Below are 27,117 nucleotides of genomic sequence, written 5' to 3'. Positions count from 1 at the left end.
AACATTGGAGGCATTTATTTACAACAAAAATATTGTACTGGAAGGTTGACTTCTTCACTTCCTCTTGGAATTCATTGTGTGCTGCTATTTTTGGATACACATTTGAAATGAATCCCAGTACTCATTGTCTCACCTGGGATTGAATCATAAATGTATTGGTACCAGCAGTGGAATGAGAAAAACGTAGTTGTGTGTTTTAATTATTGGTTTGGTCGAAGACCAAGCAAAGCAATGACAATAATTGCCAATTGGATCTCTAAAAATAAACCACACCAGTTCTCCTCCCTTTTAAATGCTTTATTCTTCCTTCATTACAGTAGATAGTCATTCAATATTTAAAAAAATCTTTGTGATGACAAATATACAAATATGTATATACGGTGTTAGGCATTGTGTGGAAAATAGATGATGTTGGTTATGGAATGAACTAACCATGTGTCAGAGTACTCATATTTTCCCATTTATTGGATGTCTGACTCAAAATTACACCAAGCCAAAAGCCATTTATGCAAGCTTTAAGGAGCTCATGCAGTTTACAGTAAGTTCATTTAAAAGTGTTCCATTGTTATCATATAGTAAGATTGTCATAGTGAAAGCCCTGGAGGTGTCAGATGGAGTAGTGTTAATGTACCAACATTTTTAACAAAATTGAACAGTGCCAGCCTTGCCAAGTGAGGCTGGAAGAAGACTATTCTCCTAATTGGTTACAAGATTCAATAACCCTTATCAATACACAGTACACAATGCATTGGATGTTGGACCATGATGGTGGGATGGTTATCCATAGCACTTTAGTGGCCTGCATTGTCCTTCTGGGCTATAGAATCATAAGTACTTAGAGGCTGATTTTGTCCAGGGGTGAAACACAATACTTCATTTAAACATACAGAAAATCAATGAGGTGGCGCTGTATTCCTTCCATTGTAGCTACTTGGTATAATACACAATACAGTGTTTGGACATTTAAAAAAAAAATGTAAATGCCTGGTAAAGACTATGCCATTGCTGATCACAGAATGGTGATTGTTTTCCAAATGGATTTAAAGTACCTATAATCAATTACAATTATGTATGATACATTAGTTCAGCTTCACCACCAAGTGGAACACGATGCTTTATTAACGCTCATTATGGAGAGAGAGATCTAATGCATCTATTCATCTGTCTGCTCTATCTATAACAAATATATCACCATGGTACAATTCAGGGACAAGTAAGAAAATTAGGCCAACTGTTTGAATTTTAGTTATAAAAAATAAATAACAAAATTGTGAAGTCTGAGATGGAGCAATCACTGTATGACAAGGGATGGTCACAGGGGGGCATCTGGTTATCACAAAATCTCCCAGAGTTCTGTCTTCCATAAGAGGAGTCAGAATACATTTCTATACAGATGAATCGCATATGGTTTATAAGACTTTTCCGAGGTCCTGAAAATTCTTAATCGGTTTACCACTGACACATCAAGGAACTTTAATGATTGCCTAGAATATGCGTTGTGTCAGACATTGATGATTTCATGCCTTTCCACTGTACATACCCAGAGTCTGTCCTGATTTTTCAGAAAGTCCAGTGTATGGAGATAATGTGTTAATGTTTCTTGCTGTATCGTTTGTCCACATAGACTGAGATTTGTAATGATTTAGGCTAAGGTCACAATAGGACAGCTCATCCAGGACTATACCCTTGCTGCTTTTGGGTACAGAAGTTAGATCTGCCATCTGATAGGCAGACCTTACGGCCAGGTTTTGGTTGGTTGAAAATGTTTGATTTAGAAAATTAAGGACAAAAGTGGGTTAAATTTTAAAATGTCAAACTCAGCTCAGGAAATTGCATAATGTGAAATCTTCTCTGTTTAAAATTGTGCTCCATGGTAATGGTTGAATTCTTATACATACCTTTGTGTTTAAATCTCAGTATGATTGTTAACTTAGACAATATGGTGCCATAAAAAGTTTCAAAGCAGTTTTTATCATTCATAGTGTTTTGTAAGGTAGTGTGTAATTTAAGGCAATGAATCTCTGACTTTATTATAAAGCACAGCTTATTAAGTACACACAATTTTGTTCTAAGAACACTCAATATTAGACTTGATGTACATTCCATTCTGCTAAACTAGATTGTATTTTTTGTTTTGTTTGCTGACTGGTTAACATCAGTTTTAAAGAAATAGCTGACCAAGTTAAGAACATAAAACAAGTCCTATTAATCAGCAATTTTCTATCACGGTAAAACCAGACATATTTTCCAGGTTTCAAGGCTTTCATCTTTTTAATATATTTCAGGAAATAAACTTCAGTATATATTACTTTTTTTTCTGCTATTGTGGAGTATTAGCTTTTCAAATTACCAGAAATATAACCTGTTCATTACAAATTATGTCCAAACTACAATGAGTACAATGCACAATTACCAAGAAAAATACTTTATCTATATATTTTTTTCTCACCAGGTGATATTTCCATAACAATGAAACCTGATAACATTAGTTCAGGACAAAATGTCAAAGGAAAACTGAAAACAAAACTGTCCCAAGGGACCAGCTAACCCCTTTTTCCCTCCCCTAAATTTTATAATAAAGAGCTGAGTATTGTCCCTGAACACTTCAATTGTTGTTGACTTTAGCTTAGCTCCAAACCAATCAGGTCCTCATATTCGCAGATGTGTACTCTTAACTTGAGTAACTAACCTAACCTGCCAAACGTGCCTGCAGCAATTAAGTGCTTTTGTTATTGAATGGGTGGAAATCCGTACTCCACTCATCTGATTCCAGCCTTGACTGGGGTCACTGCAAACTGACTTTTACAACAAGTCTTAATTTACTGGTGAGATTAATAGCCTGTGAGAACAAGCTGCTTGTTTTTGCTCATTTGCCTTTTTTGGACACATCTCAGTTTCTACAAGTAAAAACAAAATAATAATATTAAGGAAGTGATACAGTTCACTTTCCCCCATTTTCTATGTATTTTTTGGGGGTATTGTTATTCTACAGAAATTTGATGAGTACTGCTTTTGCCAACAAATAAAATATTGTGGTTGTAAAGTTACAGTAATGTAAAATAATGATACTTTTAAAATATCTGTTTATATACTATACCATTTTTATATAATATATATATATACAGTGAGAGAAAAAAGTATTTGATCCCCTGCTGATTTTGTACGTTTGCCCACTGACAAAGAAATGATCAGTCTATAATTTTAATGGTAGGTGTATTTTAACAGTGAGAGAGAGAATAACAACACAAAAATCCAGAAAAATGCATTTCAAAAAAGTTATAAATTGATTTGCATGTTAATGAGGGAAATAAGTATTTGATCCCCTATCAATCAGCAAGATTTCTGGCTCCCAGGTGTCTTTTATACAGGTAACGAGCTGAGATTAGGAGCACTCTCTTAAAGGGAATGCTCCTAATCTCAGCTCGTTACCTGTATAAAAGACACCTGTCCACAGAAGCAATCAATCAATCAGATTCCAAACTCTTCACCATGGCCAAGACCAAAGAGCTGTCCAAGGATGTCAGGGACAAGATTGTAGACCTACACAAGGCTGGAATGGGCTACAAAACCATCGCCAAGCAGCTTGGTGAGAAGGTGACAACAGTTGGTGCGATTATTCGCAAATGGAAGAAACACAAAATAACTGTCAGTCTCCCTCGGTCTGGGGCTCAATGCAAGATCTCGCCTCGTGGAGTTTCAATGATAATGAGAACCTGGAGGAATGAGCCCAGAACTACACGGGAGGATCTTGTTAATGATCTCAAGGAAGAAAACATTTGGTAACACATTACGCTGTGAAGGACTGAAATCCTGCTCAAGAAAGCACATGTACAGGCCCATCTGAAGTTTGCCAATGAACATCTGAATGATTCAGAGGAGAACTGGGTGAAAGTGTTGTGGTCAGATGAGACCAAAATCGAGCTCTTTGGCATCAACTCAACTCGCCGTGTTTGGAGGAGGAGGAATGACCTCAACAACACCATCCCCACCGTCAAACATGGAGGTGGAAACATTATGCTTTGGGGGTGTTTTTCTGCTAAGGGGACAGGACAACTGCACCACATCAAAGAGACGATGGACGGGGTCATGTACCGTCAAATCTTGGGTGAGAACCTCCTTCCCTCAGCCAGGGCATTGAAAATGGGTCGTGGATGGGTATTCCAGCATGACAATGACCCAAAACACACAGCCAAGGCAACAAAGGAGTGGCTCAAGAAGAAGCACATTAAGGTCCTGGAGTGGCCTAGCCAGTCTCCAGACCTTAATCCCATAGAAAATCTGTGGAGGGAGCTGAAGGTTCGAGTTGCCAAACGTCAGCCTCGAAACCTTAATGACTTGGAGAGGATCTGCAAAGAGGAGTGGGACAGAATCCCTCCTGAGATGTGTGCAAACCTGGTGGCCAACTACAAGAAACGTCTGACCTCTGTGATTGCCAACAAGGGTTTTGCCACCAAGTACTAAGTTGAAGGGGTCAAATACTTATTTCCCTCATTAACATGCAAATCAATTTATAACTTTTTGAAATGCGTTTTTCTAGATTTTGTTGTTGTTATTCTGTCTCTCACTGTTAAAATACACCTACCATTAAAATTATAGACTGATCATTTCTTTGTCAGTGGGCAAACGTACAAAATCAGAAGGGGATCAAATACTTTTTTCCCCTCACTGTATATATACATTTATAAAATGTATACACACTGATATACAGAGACAGACAAAGAGTGTCATTATTTCAGAAGAAAGTAGTGACTCAGACTCATTAATACAAATTTAATTTCCCTGACCTGCTGCCCCAACCTGGCATATCAGGACAAAAATATAGCAGCCTCTTCAGCTTCCAAATTGCACAAGTTTATCTCGGGCATATAAAGCGTGTGGCTTTTCTTTCATCCCTGATGGTGGCAGTGGTGGTGGTGACTGGTATTGGTTTTGTGTGTGATATTACAGATTCAAGGGGCATTAAAAGCTTGTAGTGCTGCCCAAAGGAGAAACCTATCCGAAAAGCATCAAAGGTATAGCAACACAAGTTCCATAATGCTTACCTTAACAAACCATTAAACCTTTGAGATTTTTCAGCTGAAAAAAAAGAAAGTAGGTTCTCCTGAAAGTAATCCCAGGTTGGCTGACCTTGCTGCTAACACAAAGAAATGTCCCCTAATCATCTTTAAAATAGTAAATCTTGTATGTTTATTAAATGTTGTTCTAAAAGCTGGAAGATGAAGAAGACCTGTCTGAGAGCAGGAAAGTGCCAAGAAAATCCAGTGCTAAACAGGTTGATGTTCTCACTGGGGAAAACAAATCATTTCAAAATCATTCATCACAGTTCCCTTGCCAGTGATACGTCTCATATGCTGCATGCCAAGTTCTCACTGTGTGTTTATAGCTTTGAAAAGTTCAGTAATAGTGTGTGTCGAGACATTATCAGCACTTTTTATCACTCTTCAATGTAACTGGAGAACTCTGCTTTTTGTTTCTCATTTTCTAATACAGCTGAATTGAGAAATAGCATTTAAGCACTTGAAAATATATAATGACTTTTAACAAGTTTATTTTAAACACAAGTTTTGTTCCCCACTTTTTGGTATGTTTGTTTACTGATTATTTGGATGTCTAAGCAATAGTGACGTGATTAGAATGGAAATCCTCCAAAATGTACTATAATTTAGCTCAGTTGATTTTTTTTATCAGTTCCAGAAATTACAGTTGGTGTAATCAGCCAATCAGTTTTTGTTTTTAATAGTATCTTACGGTAAGTATTCTCACAAAGTATTTTACACAGATCAGATCTTAACGTGGCATATTACATATACTGTACTACAGTTAATCAGGTTAATCAGCAAACAAATAATCAGGTTTTAGAGTAACTGCATTTTCCTAGGTCACTGCTGACTGCCCTTCCTCCCTTTTAAAATGTAGAGAGTCACCTGCTTAAAAGAGCATGTCTAAAATCATGCCTCAAGAGAAATATTCAGGTACATGTAAATAAATAATAATACTGTTTGTTTGGGAATTGATTGATTGCAGTATCGCTATCTAGTGTGTTTAATCTAACATTAAAATATACCTGCCACCTTTTGACTTTTATGCTGCTGTAAGTGTGGAGCCTTGTGCCTTTACAGAGAGGACAACCTGAGCCAAAGTTTTTATTGCAAGGATTGACAGAAGAGCAGGGTTGATGGGAACAAATGAAAAAGGCAAAAATAAATTCTAATGAAAAATAATAATAACATGAATGGCAATAGCAGTTGCTCAGTCTCAAAGCAACAGAAGGAAAACAAACCAATCAACTGCTTTACAGCTAAACACTAGCTGTGTAGGGTCTTAGCCAAACCCTTGTGGAGACCAAACTCTCCACTCGTCTCTCTAGGGACAGTCGAGTCTTTATACAATTCACACAAGGAGACATCCATGAGGAATCCTCAAGATATCTGACTGTCATCATTATAAACATGATTGAATTAAATTCCGTATCGCGTAGTGGTTTGAGATGCCCAAGAACAGAAACTCGTGGGACACCAAAAACAGTGGGATGATGAATCAGATCTTGGCCCTGCAGAAAAGACAGATTACATACCAACAAACAATTAGGATCTTGCTTTGTGCTGAGCCAGGCAGACGCATTAGTCTAGGCTGTTTAGAAGAATTTCAATATTATTGGTGTTAAAGCTGCTGCTAGATCACGAAGATCTAGGGTTTACTGTGTTGTTCCTAGAAACCTAACTAGTAGAGGCATATAAGCAGGTTGTGTTCAGCAGTTTTCCTTGTGATCTGGTTGGCAGGTCAACATCATGATAGAACAGTAGATTGAAGTGTAGACTTTTCTGATTTGTTTTAGGGCAAGGAGAACTGAGCTGATAGATGAAATGTGTTTTGCTTTTGTTTAGTTAAGAAAAATACTTTAAACCATGGACATCATTGATCCTCTCTTTATTTTTTTACTATCCAAAGGAAGCCAATTTGTAAACAGCACTGTAGGCTGTTTCCTTAACAGAAAGGCACAAGGCTTTTTGCACTTAAATTGAACCATACTAAAGAGGAAAACGGAGCCAGAATGGACAGAAATTGCCTTTTGGAAATATGAATCTGAAATAAACTCTAGACTTCTTAAATAACTCCTTAAGTACTTTGAAATAATTCTTTTTTTTTATTGAAAGTTCATTCTTTTGACAGGACTGTGTGTATACTGTGTCAGCACAGCAATGCATTTAAGTCTTGTGATGCTGAGGATTTACACTCTTCAGTCAAAGAAATAAAGGAGCAAACTGGAGTCAGCTGGTATCCCCTGTGCAGCAGCCAGCAACACTGATTTATAAGGTTAGCCTGCACAAGACTCGCTTCATCCCTCGAGCCTTCTTTCCTGACACTGTATGTAAACAGTGATTGAAGGAATAGGCACACAAGGACTTAAAGGGAGGAGGATCTGGGTGAGCATTAGTGAGTCACATGCCACCAGAGCGATTAGAGTTTGAAGAGAACCAGACCTGGCTTACCGGTCAGCACAGACATTTTTAATGTGTCTGATGTAATGGGGCTGAATCAGCAGATTGTTCCACTGGGAGCCATTAGCTGATACACGTATCATTAACCCTTCCCAACCACATGCAGCGAGTTAAGGGGCTTAATGTAATCGGGGTCTTTTATTGTTTGTTTGTCTTAAGTCAGTCTCATTCTTCTGAATGAGGTGTGGGTGTACATATATATGTGCTTATTCGACATCAATTGAGCTTGTGAAACTCAACAAGTGAAGAGCGCAACAGTTAAAACATGCAGTGTTCATTCTGAAAGCACCACATAAAAGGCAGCTTCAGAAATGTTGCAATAACTATTTTACACAACAGTAATACACCTGTGAGTGGATGTGTGTGTATATAGATAGATAGGCATCCAAATGTATTCACACCCTTGATGTATGTATATGTAGGTTATATATATATGTAGTATATCTATAACTTAAAGAAAAGGACTGTAATAAGATTCATTGGCATCATATTGCATTTTGTTCATCCTAAAGTTTGACCTGAGTGGTTTTATATGATGTTTATATGTATTTTTAAAGATTGAAGTTTATTATTATTATTTTTTTTAATTTTTTTTTTTAAACACATTGTTTCTGATTCTGAAGTTTAATTGCCTCTCTTGCCTAAAAATATATTTTTAAATGTCAGTAAAGCTACAGAACAATGACTTGGAACACCTGCCAGTCCACACTTAATAACGAACTGATGTGCAGAAACTAACCTTACATGATGGTTCATAGAAAGCTTGCCAAAGCTGCTGGAACGTGGAAGATATTTGTAGTATCCTGCAGGTTTTTAGTGCCTGGTCCTATCAGTTTTAACACTATAACACCATTACACATTGAAATAGTTGCTATAACAATATTACCCAACATGCCTTTTGTAATACTTGTATAGTTTGAACTGAAAGGAAAAACTGATGCAGATCTTAAAAAAACTTTTATGTATATTCTTTTCTTAAAAAAGATAATTACATTTAAATATCTATTATAGTGAACTTCATGGTTTTCATGTTCTGTTGCCCTGCGTGTGAACTCTTTGCCACATTAAAGGGACAGTTGACTATTTAAGTGATATAAACTTACTTAATCTCAGAACTACCACCATTTAGCTTCCCAAGTTTGGGCTTTTGTGAAATAAGGTTATGAAAGTTACCATCTGTTACAGTTTATCTTTTTTTATATCAGTCTAGAAAGTCTAAGAAAGAAAGAAAGTCTAAGCTCTGATTTTTATGAACTGACCTGAGCCTGTGGCCTTCTTTTTTTAATAATTTGACAATTCTTGCCTTTGCCATTGTGATTGTTCACGATTGTAGATACAGTATTGTTTTCCCCCTCAATTTCACACACTTAAAGCGATTCACCTTTACTGGCATGAAAAATATCCTGCTGGCAGTAATGATATAGCCTCGTCAGTGGCAAGTTTAATACTGTTTTATCCTATTTTCACTAGCTGGATCATTTTGTCTTCGAATGACAGTAAAGATTGTGCTGTGGTAATGACATGTTGAAATAAAAATAATAATGCAAAATTGCTTTATTTTCCAATAAAGGATTTTGAAGTTTTTTTTTTTTTTTAACATCAGTTGTTTCATTTAAATTCTTTGTTAGAAATGATGAATCGTGAAAACATTTTCCTGGTGCACTATTAACAATTGTATATGCAATGTTTGAAGTGATTAAAGGCTATCCTCCTATCACCTTTATGAAAGCTTCTGCCTCAGTTCATAGTGTGCAATTGTGGTCATTTCACCCGTAGCTAAGGATCCAAAACTATGCTGTAAATGTGTCCTGTTAAGTTATACAGAAAGCCAGGCAAATTTCAACCTCAGCACCTATAAATTATACCTCTCCCTAAATTACAAATCACAATAAATAAAGTCTTCTTAGTGGGTTTCTTAGTGGGAGATTATGAAGTTGAAGCTGAAAAAGGTAGTTTTTAAGGGAGCCTGTTACACTTTTTCAGTATATGTATTTTTCTGACGGAAATACAATCTTTTTTTAACACAAACCTATTTCAAATATATTGAGTCTGATCACTTAACTTTCTTAATTAATATGTACATATGTTTATATTAGTTCTTACTTTATGGCCATCTTTTTGGCACATTATGACTGGTCATCATTTTAAGCTCCTCTGTGTCACCTTGGCAGTGTGCTTTAAGAATGAGCAATGTGGTTTTAATATCCCACAATCAAGGAGCATAAATATTGTTGATGGTTTGTTTCTTCAGGCTAGCATTATGTAGTTCTGAAATTAGCACACTTTATCCTAACATGGCAGATAAAATAGTTTCCCTCAATTTGATTTAAATATTCCCACAGCCTACTAAATGAGAATACAAAGCAGTTGGCTCAAATCCAAGATGATCCCTTTTGGTTCCAATAAAACTGTCATCAGCAAATCTGTTTAAAGATTCTCCCAAACATACTTTTTGTTTACTTTTTTTTTTTTTTACTGACAGAGTTATTGTTAAATACAAAAGCATAATCACTTTACCTTTATGCTAAGAAGTAGTATGTTTGTGTCTGTGATGTACTTATACATTCTCTTTCAATTTCTGCAATTAAAAAGTACTTTTCATGCTGAAGATGAAAAATACACTGAACATTAGCCAAGAAATGCAGAATATCCAGCCTGATGGTAGATAACGTGAACCTTTAAACATTTATCCAGTCTTCTTAGCAGCAGTAGTATCTGCTCTGCATTCCTGTGACAAATTAAATAGTCCTAAAGCTGGATTCATTGTACCAATAAGTGCAGGAGATTTGTTAATATATGTCATCTCAGTCTCTTTCTATCCTTTTAAGTCCGTTGCCATTTGGGAGGTACTTTGGCAATTCTCTCAGTCATTTTTCTCCTTCATCCAGTTAATGTTTTTGGCCCTTTCTTGCTCATCCTCCTCCTTTTACCTTGGGTGGCTCCTTGGAGATTGATTTTTGATCGGAAACTTAATCTAATAATGTGTCCAAAACAGCAATTTCTGCGAATTTCCCATTGTGACTTCTGGTGTTGAAATGCAGTGAAATTTGTGTGAAATGTATGTGTGTGTGTGTGTGTGTGTGTGTATGTGTGTGTGTGTATGTGTGTTTAAATATATGTATCAATGTAGAGTGCGTTTTTAAAATATGTTTTAACAAATATTAATGGGACACAATATACATAGTCACATAAAAAATCACATTTTGTTGCCAGGGATTAGCACTGTATTTGTTTGTTTGCTTGTTTTCCTAAATCTTAAAGAGTGAAATCAAATGTTTTTATTTTATTTTATCGTCACTTCAATTCATTAGTTGGCCCTTGTGCACATTGCATTTAAGCCCCTTTTTATAATTGCTTGTGCAACAGCAATCTGAAGCAGCCATTTTAGTTTTATTTTGGGGATATAAATAAGGGCAGAAAAATAATAATCTCGGGATTGGTTTGATCACACTCATGAAGATGACTTTTCATAACTCATGCCTTGACAGTATTACCTTTTGTGGTCTTTGTTACTCATGGGATAAACACTGTAACCTGCTACAAGCCATAAGATATCCTCCAAATATTCCATGGTATTTATTTTAAGTGTGTAAAAAGGCCTGGGATTTTCAAGTTTCTGCATATACTGCAAAAGGAATCAAATAGCAAAATATGTTAAAAACATTAGGTAAGTACTATTCCAAAAGTGTTTCTTAGCCTGGGATCATGTGTCTGGGTTCATTAGAATCTGGTGTATACATTTAAACTTGAGGCAGATAGCTTTTTCTGACTCATTCAGTTCTCTTGAGAGTTTTAAAATAGACTTAGGTTAAATGTTTTCAAAAGAATAGACAAAGTATTATTATTTTATATGCATACATTTTAAAACAGTGGAACCCATCCAAGTACAGCTATGTCATGTTTTGAGAAAGGTATATTAAAGTACACATCAAAGGCTTAGGTCAAGGTTTATGCAGGCTTGACTGTTTATCTTTGCAGTGAATACAAAAAGTTATTTCTATTGCAGAATTTGTTTGGAGGTAGGGAAGGATATGGCATTACAAAAATGAAACCGTGGACAGTGATATTTATTTTGAAAAGCACTTGTAGAAAAACTTTAATGAAATGTGGAATCATTCAGACATCATTCAGTCACCTGTGGGAGAAATATATTTTTCTATTTTTGCATTCAGGTTTAAAAAATTATAATAGCAATTAAATAAAACAAATTAAGCAGTAAAAGTCTTTATTTTGTGATTATCTCCATTTAACTATCTGCTGTTAAATTAGACAATAATGAAATTAATTACTTACTGATTAATGTCTGAAATGATTAACAAGGTGATTTGAGTTTTTGGACCATTTATTTTGCTGTATTTAAACCATTTTAATTTGGATGAAAGAAGACTACTCTAGCAATGAAGCAGCACAGATTGATGTAGTTTTTTTTGTTTTTTTTTTTAATAGTTTTTCTTTTTTCCCTCCTGCAGCTTACAGAATGAGTTTTGTGGCTACAAAGCAGCAATCTTTTAGACAGCTTAGTAACTGACAGCCACCTGCACTTATAAAAGCGCTGATTCCAGGGGTCAGGGGTCATCAGATAGATGTCAGTTGTATTTGTGGTGAGAGAACACTTTGTGGAATGCTGTAATGCAGACAACAGAAAGTGATTGTTTCATTCCCTCAGAGCGTATTTCAAACCAGCTTTAAAGAGCTCCATTTGTTCCTGCAGTTATCCCGCCTCTCGGATTGGAAACATTGAGTTTGCCCATTATAGGGGTCAAAGATGACCATTGATTGTTAGGACACATTGTAAAAGTACAATGGTCTTTTGTTAAATGGTGCAAGGCAATATTTCTGACAGTGAATTAGGTAATTTTTCTGGTTAAGGTTGCTGGCTTAATTAGACATGGGGAATATAATGAATCGGTCTGCTGAGGAGATTTTGCAGCAGGGGGTCGGGCGCACTATAGATTTACTTTTGTGGCTAATCCTCAATCTCTCTTTACTCTACAGGATTAAAATGAATTGTTTTCATGTAATATTTACATGTTAAAGAAGATTCCATCTGTGTTTCAAGTACATTTATTCTACTTCTTAGTATAATTGTGTAATTACCTAGATGTCTGGCAATCGCCTTTATTTTTAACTGAGTCTTAACAGCTTCAACTCAGGCACAAGCAGTGAAAGGCTGAAGTTTCCCCCAAAACAGCAGGAAGGCATCTTGTTGTGTTTTTTTGGAACTCTATCTGTATGAATATAAAAAAAATGGAAGTGTTTAGATAGAAGTTTTACTGAGAAGGATCTTTGGTAGGAGTAGTGTTATATAACAAAAGAGTGCTTGGGGATTTAAGAATTACAAGAGGAACATGCTTTGCAGCTTTATTCAGCTGCTTCAGTTGATATTAAAAGGACATGTGGCCATTACTCTTGCTCACAGGAGTCTTCAAATTTCAGAAAGTTTGGTAATAAACATCTGGCTCTGTATTCCATTAAAAAAAATCCCTGTGCTTCTAATTGGAATACAATACTGTAACAGACCAAATATTAAGCTACTAAATTCAGCTCTAGCAAGCTCTCTGGCAAATCTATCTGATCAGATGCGAGTAAGCACAGATGTGGTGCCCATTCTGCTAAACACCTCTTGAAATGTCACATCTATGATTTTGGTTTGAAAGAATCACATCAACATTGTCTCTCTCTGTCTCTGTCCCTCTCTCAGTGGTCGTATGCATTGGAAAAGCCAAACACTGGAAGCATTTTCAGCATTGCCTGGTCAGTGGATGGGACTCAAGTAGCTGGCGCCTGTGGGAATGGACACGTGATTTTTGCCCATGTAATCGAGCAGAGATGGGAGTGGAAAAACTTTGAGATAACACTCACAAAAAGAAGGACCATGCAGGTACAAAACTGACTGGATTTTCTGGCCATCTGGTATGCTTCCCCAATAGTAACAGTGCGTCAATAGTCTTTCAAACAAAGATTGTAATTAGTTTTATTTTATTTCAGAAAAGCAGTAATTGCCGTTTGGTAACACATAAATGTTGAATTTAGGAACCAGTTCTGTTGACGAGAAATATTTTGTGCTACAAAATGAGATTGTGCAACACTTATCTCTGTAGCAAAGGTTTATTACAGAATAAGTTCAGGGGCGTGCTGGAAAAACATGGTATCGCAATTACAGTTTATTTAGATTAACCTAAATTGCTTAACACAACACAGCATTTTGGGAATTGGAGGTTGTTATGCTTTCCAAAAACAGCCTTTTTTATTTATTATTATTATTATAGTACTATGATGTAACACTGGTTTATTTCAGGTAAGCTTTCCGTTATGTGTGCTATTTTGAATAGAAATAAAAATAGAAGAAAAATCTGAGCACTGATGTGAGGCAAATGTGTTTTTATTTATGGTGAATTTAGACACTTTTCCCAATAGATTCTTCTCCCCCAAGATTTGTATTTCTATGCTTTTCCCTCACTTAGTGATCTAGGCTTTTTACAATTCCTCTTTCGTGTAGACTAGATTTCTATCTTGCATGGCATATTAGTAGCACAATATCGGTTTTTGATTTTTCAGAAGACTACAGCAGTATGTGAGGAAGCCAAATTATTACAAATTTAAAAAACTGTCATCATACACAGTCTGTTATTCTATTTTTTTATTCATGATTTGCTTTTCTCTTCATCTTGCTGCAAAGCTTGTATTTGTATACTTAACAACTTTCATTTATGATATAAAAACACTCACGTATATAAACATTTTACATTTTCTCAATTAAGTACAAATAATTAGCAGTAGTAGTAATAGTATTTTAAGGAATCTTTGTGAAATAACAAATACTTAAAAATCTAAATATTAGCCTTAATAAATTCATTTTAACCTTCAATGCAAGTGAATTGCCTTGTGTTAAAAGTAGAAGTTGTTAAGTAATGGTCTATTTAAAGGTAGAAAATTCCCAAGACATCAGCACTTCCAGCTATACATTATGTTATAAGACTCCTACTGTACCTACGTGACAATAGCCTTCTTGTCTTCAGACTTCAGCCACACTACATGTTTAAATTAGAAAAACCACAAGGTACAGCTTACATGGTGTAAGCTTGAGTACAAGGTCAGCTGAGACATTTTACAGAATACTGTTTGCACAAACTAAACAAACCAATGTCTTAACTCATTTATTTTTAGCTGAGCTAGATTTTTTGTGCACATCTGCCAATGGTTTGTGATTTGGGCAGCTAAATTTATTGCTTTGTGGTTGAAGGTTTTATTCTTGTGTTTCATAGAATTTAGTGTTGGAGATGATGCACAACACAAAAATACACCAATACCTATAACATTTTCACTTGGATAAACAAATAACTATTTTCTTGAAAAAAATGAAAAGAAAATGTTCACAAACATATTTTGATTGTTTTGATTCGATGCTAAATGTGGTTCAGGTGTTTATGCATTATAGTTTTAGGATGGGTAGTGTAACCTGAAACTGGATTTAGTAAAATACACACCATAGTCACCTGGCTATTACAGCATTTGAAACTGTTGTAAACATATTTTAACCAGATCAAATGTGTATTGAGAAGAAAAGTGTTATTGTATAGTGCTACAATTGAGAGAGTAAAGTCATATTTTGGTCAATAAAATATGGGGAAAGTCTGAAAGCTGAGATCTAATTTGAGGATTATGCCATTTTGAATTCTGAACAGCAACACAGATTTTACACACACTGCTAAATCCTAAATTAATCTCTCAGTTCAGTTCTAAGTAGGTTAGACTGTAGATAAATATAAGGTAAATGATTTAAGTGGCTTGACAGATTGAAACTTCAAGGGTAGTACAGGGTCAGCTAACCACCATCCAAAGATGTGTCATTTTCTGGCATAAAAGAAACTGGTCTGTGTTAAGTTGGCGAGAGGTAGAGTGCTTATAATCATTCTGAAAACTCTTGATATTGACATGAAGATACAGGGAGCTTTAAGAGCTTATAGAAGATATGATATGTTTCGTATCTTCAAGGAAAACAAGTAACACAGGACGCATTCAGCATTTTCTTTAATTCTCTCTGTGCGAGTATTGCGTCACTCGATGCAGTCATTGACATCATTCACGTTTCCCCTCAGATCCTATTATACCCTAAGCGCTGCCAGACACACCGTTGCTAGTTTAGGGAAGGTTATTTGGAGAGGTTTGTAACAATTCAAGTGTGGACTGACCTACAAAATCACTTTGTAAAGGGTTGTTTAAACCTCTTTAACAAACATTTTGCAGGAAGAGAAATACTGTTACATAATACTCAGCTCCAGTGGCGAGTGTTTGTACTTTGAAGCTTGTACCGCACTGATGTTCTTCCTTCATGTCTTTAAGTTCTTCCCTAATATCCCTATGTTAAAAAATATATATTATCGGAATGGCAAATATCAGTTGCATTAAAAGAAAAATACAAAAATCCATAAGGAAAAACCGCTGTATACTGAATTAAAAAATGAATAAAAAGAAGAATGTTGAGAATTTAAACTACTCCTTTGAATATATTTGTAACATTATTATTGTTATTTTAATTTTTTTACTTCTCACGTAGGTGCGCAATGTGCAGAATGACGCACTGGATGTTTTGGAGTTCCGGGACCGTGTGATAAAAGCTTCCTTGTCCCATGGGCATTTGGTAGTGACAACATCCCTGCAGTGTTATGTGTACAGGTCCAGCATTACTTAATACTAATTTATTGTATATGCTCCACATTCCAGTCTTAAAGTATTAACTGCACAAGTATTTTAATTGTGTATATTAATGTATGCATGTAAATATGATTGTATATATTTAGTTGTTTTTCCAACTTTCATAATTTTTTGTTAATATACACTCACCTAAAGGATTATTAGGAACACCTGTTCAATTTCTCATTAATGCAATTATCTAACCAACCAATCACATGGCAGTTGCTTCAATGCATTTAGGGGTGTGGTCCTGGTCAAGACAATCTCCTGAACTCCAAACTGAATGTCTGAATGGGAAAGAAAGGTGATTTAAGCAATTTTGAGCGTGGCATGGTTGTTGGTGCCAGACGGGCCGGTCTGAGTATTTCACAATCTGCTCAGTTACTGGGATTTTCACGCACAACCATTTCTAGGGTTTACAAAGAATGGTGTGAAAAGGGAAAAACATCCAGTATGCGGCAGTCCTGTGGGCGAAAATGCCTTGTTGATGCTAGAGGTCAGAGGAGAATGGGCCGACTGATTCAAGCTGATAGAAGAGCAACTTTGACTGAAATAACCACTCGTTACAACCGAGGTATGCAGCAAAGCATTTGTGAAGCCACAACACGTACAACCTTGAGGCGGATGGGCTACAACAGCAGAAGACCCCACCGGGTACCACTCATCTCCACTACAAATAGGAAAAAGAGGCTACAATTTGCACAAGCTCACCAAAATTGGACAGTTGAAGACTGGAAAAATGTTGCCTGGTCTGATGAGTCTCGATTTCTGTTGAGACATTCAGATGGTAGAGTCAGAATTTGGCGTAAACAGAATGAGAACATGGATCCATCATGCCTTGTTACCACTGTGCAGGCTGGTGGTGGTGGTGTAATGGTGTGGGGGATGTTTTCTTGGCACACTTTAGGCCCCTTAGTGCCAATTGGGCATCGTTTAAATGCCACGGCCTACCTGAGCATTGTTTCTGACCATGTCCATCCCTTTATGACCACCATGTACCCATCCACCATGTCACAAAGGTCGAATCATTTCAAATTGGTTTCTTGAACATGACAATGAGTTCACTGTACTAAACTGGCCCCCACAGTCACCAGATCTCAACCCAATAGAGCATCTTTGGGATGTGGTGGAACGGGAGCTTCGTGCCCTGGATGTGCATCCCACAAATCTCCATCAACTGCAAGATGCTATCCTATCAATATGGGCCAGCATTTCTAAAGAATGCTTTCAGCACCTTGTTGAATCAATGCCACGTAGAATTAAGGCAGTTCTGAAGGCGAAAGGGGGTCAAACACAGTATTAGTATGGTGTTCCTAATAATCCTTTAGGTGAGTGTAGATCCTCATTACTGAAGCTTTTTAAGCAAATTAATGTATGCATTTTATCCAGTAGATTTACTTTCTGTTTTGATTGCATCGTTTAAGAACAGACTGTATTTTTTTTAATTGAAATAACCAAACATAAAAAAGGGATAAAAACTCTTGACTTTACCGCAGTGCGAAGAATTGGAACACACCATTGATTTTCGATCTCAAAGAGGGAACTGTTAGCTTGATCCTGCAAGCAGAAAGGTAAAACAGCATTTTTTGCCAGCATCCATATACTTTATGAATCCTTGGCCAAGAGTGACATTTTTTTTCTTTGTTTAAGAAACCCTGAGCACTGGCAGCAAAGAGTTTTGTGACTCTGCCAATAATAAAGCAGATATTATTACTGAAGCCTGATTGTGTATGGGAAAGTGATAGCAATTTGTCTTTCTTTTTTTATTATTATTATTATTATTATAGTTAATTTACAAAAGGTATAGTTAATCAACCTAAAATGGGAGCATTTGGCATTACATCACCATTCTGTCACCAGTCTCTTGTGAAATGAACATTTTGGTTGTGAAACTTCTGTATACCATTATTAGGGCCCTGCGTTTAATATGACTGTGTATTCTCAAGCAGCACTTAATTCCTTCCACCTTCTTTAATCATCTCAATAATTTGATCTATTAAAGCACATTGATTAAGCACCAGCAGCAGCTATGGACATTTACTTAAAGCGACATGCATCTCTTTATTACAAATACAGCTTATTAAATATTAATACTCAGAATGATTCAATAATTCATTTAAATGGTTCAGTTTACTGGTAGGAACACATAATTTGTCAACAAAAGAAAAAAAAACTGAAGCAAGCAATGAATGAATGTCCTGTGTATAAAATGTTGATGTTAAAGTTAAGCATCGTTAGTTGGTTATGAGTTATCAGTATCTACAGAATTGGTAACAATTGACAAATATTTTTAGCCTTTTGTGTTAAAGTGGGGACAATTCTTCAGCTTCTATCAATAATTTATTCAGACAAACCTAGTCACATTATTAAAATTAACTTCAAATGCATTTAAACATTTCACAACGTCCTGTGCCACTGATGAGTAATTCAAAGAGTGTAGATTAACTGTATGGGCTAATATTACTTCAGTAAACAAAACATACATAAACAAACTTTTTTTTGTCAAATCAGCAAATTTGGGGCAGATATTCCCTTCTGAGTTGACATGATATGTTTGTATAGAAATGTACGTAATTTGGGATTATCCATATTTTCCAAGGGAGTATTAGCACAAATAATTTCCTCTGTCTAATCAAAAATAACATCTTATCAACGTTCATAACTTGATGCCGTATCATAGCTGTCAATCTCGGGCTTTCATTTTTTGTGTTTTAATGATGAAAAAATGTCACTCTATTTTTGTGGTCCAAATATAAGTTGCTGGTTGTATAAAAATAAATTAAACCCATCGTTTTACAGAACACCAGGTTGATATTGTTGCATGCGTTCACTCAAAGAATTTTGATTGCAATGTCCTCTATGTTTAGGACTCTCAATGTAAAATTGTGAATTTGATTACTATAACTAGAGTGGCTTCAGGGACATCTAGGTCATAGCAGTTTAATTACAACTGAAAAAAACAAGTTGCATAAAACGCAGGGCCCTAACCAGTAATAATATAAACTAAGGGCTGGATTAATTAAACATAATCACACGTGTCGGCAAAAAGTAATATCACCATTGCCTGAACAACATTCAGCCAACTCTAGGCAATATTGGCATGTGACATAGTCCCAACGTATCACAAATGTGTATTGTTTTAATACCATTAAAGTGTAACAGCATGAGAACTATTTGATTTTATATTCCTAATGTTTCTGCCAACGATTTGCTACAGAAACATTTTATTCTTAATCCAGCCCTGGATTTCCTTACTGTATATTAATTGTCAATTAAAATGTGTAAGCGGTGTCAAAAATAAGAAAGGTCTGGTTACAATACAGTCCTAGCCATTTTAGAATGGAGGGTAGATGCTTATCTGCTTCATTTTTTTTTTTTTTCTTTACTCATTTCCAGACATTTTCTGCTTGTGGATGGAGCAGGTATCTATTTGTTTTCCTATGAGGGACGTCTTATTTCTACTCCAAAGTTCCCAGGAATGCGGACTGACATTCTGAATGCACAAACTATCTCTCTTAGTAATGATACCATTGCAATAAGAGACAAAGCTGATGAGAAAGGTAAAAGTCAAGATGATACCAATTTTGTTTTTTTTGTTTTTTAATATTTTTATTTATTATTTTAATTTTTTACTACAATTTGCACTTGTGACTACTATATCGGGTATGGTACTGAATACTATATTGTATTCTTACATTTATTGATCATTATTGTTTGTTTATTATTTTTAAAACACACACACGCAATAGGTAAGTCTTAAAATTATAATATTTCTTCTTTATTTCATTTGGCTAGTTATCTTTCTAATTGATGCTCTGTCTGGAAAACCACTCGGAGATGGCAAACCCCTGATGCACAAGGTAAGCTGTTTCATGAACACAGTTTTGGGATATGGCTAAGGTCCTCAAATACAAGCTAAGTGCATGAACTTTAGTTAAAAGTGATTAACTTTTTAATTACGTTGTTAACTTCTCATGTTGCCTCAATATGTGATTTCAGGAGAGGAGTAGCCAGTAGTGTGTTACAGTTTGTCAGCTTCTTATTTTGTGTCAGCACTATACAGTTCCAGAATTGTATAAAGCCAGCTGGCTCTGTTTGCTTCTCACATGAAATGAAATTACATTAATACATGCTTACCTTCAAATCTCTTTATGGGTGTCATGACACAATTTTGGCTAAAATGGGGAAAAGAAATACATATATCAGGGCTGTATGTTAACTTTTTTTGCACATAGCACTGGTGCTACAGAGGTTGATCGTTTTGTAGCACAGGCCACAAAATTATAGCACAAGTTTAAAATGTCTGTTACCATCTCTAAAAACAACCACAAGTAGTGCAGTTCATCACTTAAACAGGTATGTGACTGGCAAAGGACATGAATGTTGCACACAGGGCACACAAAATCCAATTTTTTTGTACAATATTATATTTACACTGGTTTCAAATCTACATTAAATGTGTGATTTGAAAGGAATACACATGTAAAACATTTTATATGTATTATTATGGATTTCCTTGCCAGGTGTTCAACTTACAAATGCACATAATACGTGAAAATTAGGTTAAAATGTATACGTACACCACTAAAACATGCATATTATTTTATTGTTGAATTGAAAATCTTTAAAATAGTATATTTATGTTGTGCTTTGCCATATCTAGCATGAAATTCATACAATCCTTCATGACATGATTCAAGGCGATTCACACCCCCGGACTAGGTGGCGCTGCCCATGCAGTGAGCTCTGTCTCTGGCTGACACACACGTCTTTGTCACACAGCACTCAGTTATTGTTATGAAGCCGTGGCTGTATGATACTTATGGCGCTAATTTGAGCCCATACGGCTGCTCTGACGCAGTTCCTCTTGAGCAGCTGCGGGGCTGTGCAGACTTTTTAGTCTGTGGATGCGTGACCTAGGGACGTCTTTTCTGGCTGAGTTCACGCAGACGGCTCACTTGGACAGGTTTGTCGCAGAGTCTGTGCAGATTCTGCGCAGACTCGGCAAGGTATGCGTGTCGTGAACGCAGCCATGGACTCTACGCAGACATAATTTTTAACACAAACCGATGTGCCATCGATTCACCTCACACGCAAACAAGCACACAAACCCTCACTTCACACAAGCAAGCAGCTCTGTCTCACACACACGCAAAACTGTATTACACAGGTGATACTGCAGTAAATTAATTCATCGTACAGACTGATTTTTTCATAGCAGTCCTGTACGTAGTGTTAGGCAGGCGTGAAAAAATGCTGTAAAGTAAGAATGCTTTCAAAAATAGACATGTTAATAGATTATATTTATCAATTAACTAAATGCAAAGTGAGTGAACAGAAGAAAAGTCTAAATCAAATCCATATTTGGTGTGACCACCCTTTGCCTTCAAAACAGCATCAATTCTTCTAGGTGCACTTGCACAAAGTCAAGGATTTTGTAAACATGTAGTCAGGTGTATGATTAAACAATTATACCAAACAGGTGCTAATGATCATCAATTCAATATGTAGGTTGAAACACAATCATTAACTAAAACAGCTGTGTAGGAAGAATACAACTGTTTGAGGAACAGCCAAACTCAGCCAACAAGGTTAGGTTGCTGAAGACAGTTTACTGTCAAAAGTCATACACCATGGCAAGACTGAGCACAGCAACAAGACACAAGGTAGTTATTCTGCATCAGCAAGGTCTCTCCCAGGCAGAAATTTCAAGGCAGACAGGGGTTTCCAGATGTGCTGTCCAAGCTCTTTTGAAGAAGCACAAAGAAACATGCAACGTTGAGGACTGTAGGCGCAGTGGTCAGCCAAGGAAACTCACTGCAGCAGATGAAAGACACATCATGCTTACTTCCCTTCGCAATCAGAAGATGTCCAGCAGTGCCATCAGCTCAGAATTGGCAGAAAACGGTGGGACCCTGGTACACCCATCTACTATCCGGAGAAGTCTGGTCAGAAGTGGCCTTCATGGAAGACTTGCGGCCTAAAAGCCATTCCTCCGACGTGGCAACAAGGCCAAGTGACTCAACTATGCACGAAAACACAGGAACTGGGGTGCAGAAAAATGGCAGCAGGTGCTCTGGACTGATGAGTCAAAATTTGAAATATTTGTCTCTAGCAGAAGGCAATTTGTTTGCCGAATGGCTGGAGAGCGGTACACAAATGAGTGTCTGCAGGCAACAGTGAAGCATGGTGGAGGTTCCTTGCAAGTTTGGGGCTGCATTTGCATTTAGTTAATTGATAAATATAATCTAACATGTCTGTTTTTGACAGCATTCTTACTTTACAGCATTTTTTCACTTCTGCCTAAAACTTTTGCACAGTACTGTATGTATTTTTTAAATTCTACCATTTGACAATTGTTTATATAAATATATATAATCACCCTATATCGATCCACTGCTGAATGAAAGGCTCCCCAAGATGTTTTAGATCTATGCCCTTTTCCTTGTCATGCCTACAAAATATATTTTCATTATTACATCTTTTATGTGGTTGTATTTTTCACTGGGATCCATTTGATAGCTTCCTTTTCCATCTTGACATCACAGTTTAGAAGATTATATTTTATATTCTGATCTGCTTTCCTACTTTTTTAATTCATCAGTTGTTGTGCATGTGTTTCCTGATTGGAGGCTTGGGAAATGTGATTTGTCTCATTCTGTTACTGAGCAGTTTAGATTTACTTTCCAATAATGTATTTTATAATACAATTTAATGATCCATTGAGTTGCTTTCAAAAGAAAGAAAGAAGAAAAGGAAAAAAACATTAAAAAACATATATATGCACTTTTCCCCAGAGAAAGACTGACCCTATTAAAACAGACTCTTCTTCACTTTGCAGGGAATAATTTCCAAAGTTGGAAAGTTTAATTTTCTCTCTTGAGAATACTAAAGAGCCCAAGTAATAATAGCTGTGAAATTATAGCCTCATTCACACTGAAATGCTGGAAAATTGCCGGTAATGTTTGCCGGCTTTTTTCCTGTTGCTCCCCATTCACACTGGCTTTGAATGGCCGTTTGTCAGTATAACCGAGTTCAGTTCGATTGGAAAACTTCAACGTGACGCTGGAGGGTCTCGGTTCTTATTTCCAAAAGAGAACTAACTCCACATTTCTCCCAAAAACGTGTACAGTACTAGTTAAGATACCATGCGCATTTGTATTTGTTCATTTACTTATTGTTAACGGTAACATCAGTAATCTGACAACAATTGGATATTGCGGTATATGTACTTTTGTTCGTGTGAGAAAATAAGTGTCAGCAATAACAAATTGGTATGAAAACCCTTCATTTCATGTATTATGTAAAGTAGCAGTATATTTTTATACAGGCAAAACAATCACCATTCAGCAGCGCAACGTGCACTGGTTATAATATTCACAAGAGTAGCTGCCTATTGTTGTGTTCAGTAAGTGCATACAATGTGTTTAAATATTGGCTGCGTTCATGATACAGAAAATCATCACAGATTATGAAAATGAATCGCTTTGCTGGTCAGATCTGCGCACATCCTGCTCAACGTGAACACGCGAATGTATTATTTGGTTGTATGAGAAGTAGACTCAACTGTGTTAGACTGCTGCATGTTGTTACCTCATACGTATTTGTTTTGTACGTGTTATCCTATATATCCTATATATTTTGCATGCTTTATTGTTACGTAACATCTGACGTGTGTGACAATAGTTAGCATTACATACACCATTTCTAGTTATGGTCACAAGTTATTAGTCAAATGTGGCTTAATTTTTGTGTTGTGGTCCCAAAAATGCACCCCTATTCTGATTGGATATGTCAGTTTGCTGACGCACTGCATCAACACGCAAGGACTTGACGCTGAATTTGCCGGCGATCATTTTCCTGCTCCATTCACACAGACCCGTTGACAGCAGATTGACGGCAATTAGACTGGGACACTTGGCAGAAATTTGCCGGCAACGATTTGCTGGCAATAACCCGTTCACATAGACCTTGCCCAAAATGTTCCGAGTTCCGAATTCCAATCAGAATAGGGGTGTATTTTTGTCCGGCAACAAAATGCTGGCAGTTGTTTCAGTTGAATGGGGTTTGTGTTAACCTTGTGTCAGGTCTCTCAAAATCCTGCAGACTGACATCAAGGGTGTTTAAATATGTCAGCAGCTTATGCAGATGTCATAAGATCATGAAAGTTTTAGTCTTAAAAACATTTCAGCATCAATCTTTCTATTTGTATTTTTTTTTTTTTTTTAGATTACATGGCATATTTGCTAAATAGAAAATGATTTTTAGTTTTTTTTTTTTTTAATTTAGGGTTTTGTGTAAATAAACCCTAAGCTGTTCGGCTGCACTTACGCCTTTTCTGTAATCTGACCCCATACTTTGTTTGCAGCCTGCCTGCTGTCTCCGCTTCTGTAGTTAAGGAATGAAACTCTGACATTAACAGGCTCTTAAGCTGGCAAATCAGACAAAGAAGAATATTGAGCACCTGGACTGGCTGCTGCAGACACATTTCTTCAGCTCAGTGTCAACTTGTATTACCCAGGGAAACGTGCAGTAGCTGTTTTGTAATCAAAAGTGTTTACTGACAGAGATTAACTTAAATAATAGTACCAAAGGAAGTAATGGGAGTTATTATAGGGATGAATGTATCTGACAGTCAGGAATACACATGCATCTAGAAACCCTTTAGCTTTGTAAACTCCTGTTATTTCCAACAAATTTCTAAAGTGGTTTAAATAAATTCCTTGATTTGTTATTTTATTCTATTGATTTGGTTTGGGTGAGTCAGTTTGAAAGAATAGCCTTGGCAAATTTAAGATGCTATTTTTTTATATATATATGTATAAGTTTAGCAATACCTTTCAGTATCAAAATGCATTTAGCTGTTTGTAGGCAACATTTAAAGTTGTAGTTTCTTAACTACAGATGGAGGTGGTGGAAGTTGCCCTGGACCAGTGTGGAACAGCCAATGAACGAAAGATTGCACTGATCGATAAGAATCGGGATCTGTACCTGACCCCTGTCAGAAGATTTGGACGGGAGCCAAAAATGAATAAAATTGGTAATATAGTTATTTTTTTATGATTTCCATTGCACTTTGATTTTGCTTGCTACCCCTAACAAGTGAGTTCAAATGTAATTTTAGAAAGAAGTCTTACTTCAAGCTTAACTGACAGGAACGACAATAATTCTTGAGCGAATACATTAAATTGAAAGCTTAACCCCCTTTTTGAAGGATTAATGGTTGAGATGCAAGCATTTTGTGAAGATACATTTACTGGAAACTAATTGGGACCAAATTGTAATTGCAACAACTCAAACTAAACTTAAACCCTGTGCCCATTTGCCTGCAATGCCAGTGCGTCTGGTTGCATGGCGCGTAAATTGTTTGTAGAGATCCCCCTCTGATTTCTTAAGTGTGTTTGGAACGAAGCCTGTTAATGAAACTCTGCCGTTTTATTTTGTTAATTTGTTTTTAAGTTTACTCCTACAAAAACGCAGCAACTCTGTTAGAATCATATGGGGTCACTTCAGAGCTGTTGAGGATGTGGAAAAAGCTAGAGAGCTTTCCAAAACATTTTTTTTCCTTCATTAACTGGGGTCTCGTGGGGGAGAAAAATTAGTCTTTAATTTAAAAATGAATACAAATATTTTATTTCTTTGAATTACTCCCATGCTTCTGGAAAATGCCTTTAAGTAGTTCAAGAAGTTAAGTACATGGTATGTGTTTGTGTGTGTGTATGTTTTAAATATGATCTTTGGTATGATTTTTTATCAAGTAAATATAACTTGAAATGTCCAGGCCCAGCCCACAAATTCACTACATAGTAAAACAAAATAAGATACTTAAAATGAATCTATAATCCTTTAATCTTTAATTTAAATTTAAAATATTTTGTATTCTTTTTTGTGTTAATTTTCAAAGCGTTTTGCTACAGATTATCTGAAACTGCATGTACTGTGTTTAAAAATGTGCATTCGTTTCCTAGACAATGTAGTTAATGAACATGTATATGAACTCACATATTGTTTAGGAAATTTACCCCCCAAACTGAAAAACAATGTTTCCACTGCAGCTAAAAGCTTCAAAAGCTTCAAGTGCAACTTTGATTAACTGTTATAATGACTTAGCACAATCTATAGTCATTGTAATGAAAGAAATACATGAAATAAAATGAAGAGTGTTTGTGAAGAATGCTATATATATTTTAATTAACTTTTGTAATTATCTGTGCAGGTACTATGGTTCATACCTTGGCCTGGAATGACACTGCAAATATTCTGTGTGGGATACAAGATACTAATTTCACTGTATGGAATTACCCAAACACTGTGTTTGTGGATAAAGAACTCCTGCCCAAAACAATATATATGAAAGATGCAAGGTACCTTACATGTCTCTTCACTGTTAATAACTGTTGTGTTTTCTTCTGTGAAATCTGCTCTTATTCACATCTCTGTTATCAGAGGCAACAAAATGTATACTTTTTTGTTTTGCTTCATTGTTTTAAAGCAATATTTTGAAGACAGAGGAGAGCTCAATATATTTTCTCATCTTCCAGGATATATAATGTGGTTACTGCATAGAGTAAAACTTCCATTGTTTAAAATAATAAGTTGGACCTTAGGGATCAGGTTTTGTAAACTTCATGACCACAAGGAATATGGCATTTTACAATATGTTCAAAACAGTTACCAGATGTGAGTTTTTTTAAAGTTTGTTGCAGTGTTAATTTAAAGGCAGTTAAACTTTCCACGATTAAAATCCATAAATAAATAAAAGCTCTTCTTTTTACCACACAGAATTATGTAAACTTGTTTTGGTCACACATATATCAAACTGTTTAACAAAACACCACATATTGCTCTTCTAAGCTACAGAATGCAAAGAGGTAATTTTGCAAGAAACTTCCTTAGTCATGATATATCTTTAAAAACAAACCGA

At 36.0% G+C, this 27,117-nt stretch overlaps 1 protein-coding gene across 3 annotated transcripts in view; it reads left to right on the top strand.

Moving 5' to 3' along the window:
• ift80 (intraflagellar transport 80 homolog (Chlamydomonas)) overlaps positions 1–27,117 on the top strand; it is a 54,037-nt gene that overhangs the window by 20,148 nt on the left and 6,772 nt on the right. For 2 of the 3 annotated variants that reach the window (XM_066709358.1, XM_066709359.1), the window contains exons 9-15: positions 13,201–13,380; positions 16,057–16,175; positions 17,690–17,764; positions 19,590–19,753; positions 19,989–20,053; positions 25,098–25,233; positions 26,410–26,557. In XM_066709358.1, the coding sequence (XP_066565455.1) occupies positions 13,201–13,380; positions 16,057–16,175; positions 17,690–17,764; positions 19,590–19,753; positions 19,989–20,053; positions 25,098–25,233; positions 26,410–26,557 (887 nt within the window). The remainder of the gene's footprint in view (positions 1–13,200; positions 13,381–16,056; positions 16,176–17,689; positions 17,765–19,589; positions 19,754–19,988; positions 20,054–25,097; positions 25,234–26,409; positions 26,558–27,117) is intronic. The other variant, XM_066709360.1, reaches the window with a different exon arrangement.

This window comes from Amia ocellicauda, chromosome 7, assembly GCF_036373705.1.
Source record: "Amia ocellicauda isolate fAmiCal2 chromosome 7, fAmiCal2.hap1, whole genome shotgun sequence".
Taxonomy (NCBI): Eukaryota; Metazoa; Chordata; class Actinopteri; order Amiiformes; family Amiidae; genus Amia; species Amia ocellicauda.
This window is presented reverse-complemented; position numbering and strand designations above follow the sequence as displayed.